Source organism: Papaver somniferum, chromosome 8 (genome assembly GCF_003573695.1).
Source record: "Papaver somniferum cultivar HN1 chromosome 8, ASM357369v1, whole genome shotgun sequence".
Taxonomy (NCBI): Eukaryota; Viridiplantae; Streptophyta; class Magnoliopsida; order Ranunculales; family Papaveraceae; genus Papaver; species Papaver somniferum.
Window position 1 is genome coordinate 138,662,333 of NC_039365.1, and position 4,709 is coordinate 138,667,041.

Consider the following 4,709-nt stretch of genomic DNA (forward strand, 5'->3'; position numbering starts at 1 on the left):
ACAAGACCTGAATCAACCAAATTAATTAAATAAGATTTCTACTAACCACAACCCAAACGATAAATTAATTAACAAAAAGAATTATAAACAGAATTAGTTAAGCAAACTGCCTGAGTATAATTTAACTACTTTATTTATTTTCTGATCGTATACTCTCCTTCAAATACGCATCAACAGGCTGAGGATGACCGTCCTTGACTCCAAACGTTATAATCAATCAAGCCAAAACGAAAAAAATAAGTGGTTAATAGGTGACCGATTGATGATGTGGGTCAAACAGAGAGAAAGTAGTACTCTGAGAGTGTGAATTTGTGAATGAAATACAAGAAATGATTTTAATCAAGTCCACAAGTCAGTGTTCAAACTCAAAAGAAATATAAGTTTAATGTCGTACGTAAAACCTTTGCAACTTCCCGATCCCAGCAATTTCCATGCAATTCCACATCATTTTCCCAGTATGCATTTGAACCCTATAAATAGAGATATTTGGTTATTATTCCTCCACACTTCTACTTCTTCTTCTACTACCACTACTTTGCAACTGCGAGAGAATCCAATCAAGTCTTAAAAACTCACTCTCTAGCTTTTTCTCTCCCTCCCCTATTTATATCCATCCATCTTTTCTCTCATCTTTCTTCGAACTCCAAGACAAGCAACTAGTTATATATCGTTTTTCCAACAACAAATATATATATATATATGCATACCAATTTTCTTTTGTTCTAAACTGTTTTTGCTACTTATATCCTTTCTATAGAATCCTTATTTTCATCATCATCAAATGGATAGATTACCTAAATGTGGTGCTAACTATACCCCTCTTTCCCCTCTAACATTCTTGCCAAGAGCTGCATCAGTTTATCCCGATCGTATCTCTATCATTTATGGTCGTACCCATTTTAATTGGGGACAAACTTACGAACGATGCCTCCGCCTTGCTTCATCTCTCCGGTCAGTAAATATTGGCAAGAATGATGTGGTAAGCAGGTGTTTATGATCATGATAGATGAGATAGAGATGTAATTTTATATACGGTTAATTTTACTAAAAACTATAATAATTAACTTGGGTTGTCGTTGGTTAAATTTTCAGGTATCAGTACTAGCACCAAACGTTCCAGCTCTTTATGAGATGCATTTCGGTGTTCCCATGGCTGGAGCTGTATTGAATGCAATAAATACAAGGCTTGATGCGAACAATATTGCAACAATCCTCAAGCACTCAGAAGCCAAAGTATTTTTTGTCGATTATCAGTATGTTCCAGTGGCAAGTGAAGCAATCAAACTACTTTGTGACTCACTTGGAAGTACAATCTCTCAATCGTCGATACCACTTGTTATCGTGATTGATGATGTTGATTCGCCAAAAGGAATACGATTAGGTGAGCTTGAATATGAAAACTTGTTGCTAAGTGGAAACCCTAATTATGTACCATTCGGTGATCAGATATTGGATGAATGGGATCCAATCACGCTGAATTATACTTCGGGGACCACGTCCGCACCAAAAGGAGTCGTGTATAGTCATCGAGGTTCTTACCTGAGTACTAAAAGTCTGATTCTACAATGGGAGATGAAAAGTGAGCCAGTTTATCTTTGGTCGCTTCCTATGTTTCATTGTAATGGATGGACTTTCACTTGGGGAGTTGCAGCACGAGGAGGAACTAATGTTTGCATCCGTAACACTTGCGCTGAAGACATGCACCATGCCATCACAGTACATAAAGTTACACATATGTGTTGTGCTCCAATCGTGTTCAATATTCTCTTAGAAGGGAAACCAAATCCTCCTCATCATCATAATAACCAGTCGCTCCTAAGCCATCCTGTTGAAGTTCTCACAGGAGGTGCACCACCGCCAGCAGCCTTATTAGAGAAGATTGAAGAATTAGGGTTTCATGTAACGCATGCTTATGGTCTAACTGAAGCAACAGGACCAGCATTAGTTTGTGAATGGCAAACAAAGTGGAACGCGTTACCAAATCATGAGCAGTCAAAGTTGAAAGCAAGACAGGGTGTTAGTGTTCTTTCTCTTGCGGAGATTGATGTGAAAGTTTTGGAAACAATGGTGAGCGTGCCAAGAGACGGAAAATCGGTCGGAGAAATCGTTTTACGGGGAAGTAGTATTATGAAAGGTTATTTCAAAGATGAAGAAGCAACACGGAAGGCTTTCAAAAATGGCTGGTTTCTCACCGGTGATGTTGGTATTATACATCCGGATGGGTATTTCGAAATTAAAGATAGATCAAAAGATGTGATCATTTCAGGGGGAGAAAATATCAGTAGTGTCGAAGTGGAGGCGGTATTATATCGACATACTAATATCTTAGAAGCTGCTGTTGTTGCAATGCCTCATCCTTTCTTCGGTGAAACTCCTTGTGCTTTTGTTACACTGAGATCAAAATCTGTTCCCAAGAACGAAGAAACCAAGAAAGAGCGAGAGATAATTGAATTTTGTAGAAAATCTCTTCCTCATTTTATGGCTCCTAAAAAGGTTGTGTTCTTGGAGGAACTTCCGAAGACGGCGACAGGAAAAATTCAAAAGTTTGAATTGAGGGCTTTGGCGAAAACATATAGATCACCACCTACATCCTCATCAACACCGCAGGTTAAGAGTATCGATCAGCATACAACGACTCGGCGCCCTTATGTACCTGATCATCAACATCCTCAGCTTGAGCAAGTCCTCGCAATGTCTCGTCTCTAATCACTTTGTTTATTCTTTAAGTTGAAGAAGCTAAGAATTACCAAGCAACTATGCACCATTAATCATAAACAATGTATCCGTGCAAATTGAATTGCATAATGCATTTATACTTATATGTACCGATTCAATTATAATTTATATATCTTACTTTTGGTGTGATCAATTAAAAATACGCAAACCAGCATGTACGGTTCAATTCTTTCTGTTGGCCACCACACTGACAAAATTCTTTAATCCAGTCAGGTATGAAAAAGGATGGTTTTATTTTCAACTGTGGCAACACTAAAATCAGTCAGCAAGAAGGGGAAATATAAATTTTAACCGTAATCTAACAAAACAATTAGTAAAAGAATGGTTAGACCACGTCCTAATCAACAAGTTGTTTTATACAGGAAGAGCCAATTCTGTATCAGGCCTTTTTGAGAACAAGTAGCGTAACAATAGATTTAACCCCTTTTAGCACACCATAAACCCCATGGGCCATAGATTGCAAAGTATGCGTTTACATTGCAAAATGCAAATAGCTTTTTCCAATAAAAGGTACGAATTTCCACTTGAATAGTTGAATTCTTCTTCTGGCTGTAAAATATTCTTACCAAAATCGGTCCTACTTGAACCGCAAGTCCGCAATGAATAAATAATGGAGTTCTTGATCTAAATGATTTTGGAATTGTATTGTTTGTTTAAATGTAAGAAGCTTCCAAGCTGACGATATCTCAATCAATGATATCTCGATCAATGACATTAATATCGTAATCCTATTACTACCTGAACGCAACACTTACCTATCATCCTTTCACACTTTTATTATCACACTTTTATTGTAGAGGAAGGATCCCTTCAAATTTTTATTGTCACACTATCTCACACGTTGGACGTTATTTTTGTGTATAAAAACCAAACCGTAACGAATTTGAAGCTAATATTTTGGGGATATGGTCCTCTTACCAAATTTTACATGTCTACCAAAAATAAGCACATTCCGAAATATAAAACCTCGCCATCTACCGGTCTGAATTTCGACGGCCAGAAATTTGTTGATTTTCAACGGCTCATTTAAAGTAGCAGATGGTGGTGTTATACATCTCGGAATACGCTCATTTTCGGTAGGAACGTAGAGCTTACTAATACTAGCATGTCCCGAAATATTAGCTTCAAATTCATTATGATTTGATTTTATCCACAAAAATAATGTCCAACATGTGAGATAGTGTGATAATAAAAGTACGAGGGGATCCCTCCTACATAATTGTATACTCGTAGCTTTCAAAAGCAACGTAAATGGACCGTTATAAGTATCATGTCCAAGAAAGATCGACTAATATATAGTATTGTAACAAAAATATTTTCATAATATTTCTCGAGATTTGTACCTGATGATAAAGTTTTAGCCTTTAGTCAATTTAATAGGATTCCTCAAGATGCTTACCTGATAGTGAAACTTGAAGCGCTAGATGACTGAACAGTATTCCTCGAGATGAGATCTCAACGCAACGAGGAGATTTCAGCTACTTGAATGAATCAGCTCTCCAACAACTCCAACTTTCCAGAACTATTGGTAAATGAAAGTTGGATAGGGGTGGGATTGTACCCGCAAAGAACTCGGATGCTTCGATGATTAAGAGTTTATTGTAGGTTTTTGCGGGTAGAAAATGATTAAAAAATATGCACCTTTCCGATTGGAATTCCTTTTCTATTTATATGTTGTAGAGGATATATATCCATTTAAGAGCATCCACAGTGGGCGAGTATAACCAAATTTATGGGATGAGATCGTAACACAGTGGGACGGAGTAAAGATTAAATTTGGACCAAAGATCAAATTTCAGACCAAATATGGTCGCGACCAAATCCCAAATTCTATTATAGTCGGGCGTAAATTTAAAGTACGCTTGTTGCTGGGCGTAAATTTAAAGTACGCTTGTTAACAAGCGGAGATTTAAATTACGCCCGACGAAATTTTAATTAAATAAAAAAAAAAAGGAATGAGGCGGACTTTTAAA

The 4,709-nt window shown here is 37.1% G+C and overlaps 1 protein-coding gene across 1 annotated transcript; it reads left to right on the top strand.

The window, feature by feature from the left end:
- Positions 1–478: 478 nt before the first annotated feature.
- On the top strand, positions 479–2,876 carry LOC113303202 (probable acyl-activating enzyme 12, peroxisomal). Its single transcript, XM_026552226.1, has 2 exons — positions 479–979; positions 1,093–2,876. The coding sequence occupies exons 1-2, from the start codon at positions 782–784 to the stop codon at positions 2,704–2,706; spliced, it is 1,812 nt and encodes a 603-aa protein (XP_026408011.1). The 5' UTR covers positions 479–781; the 3' UTR covers positions 2,707–2,876.
- The last annotated feature ends 1,833 nt before the right edge of the window (positions 2,877–4,709 follow it).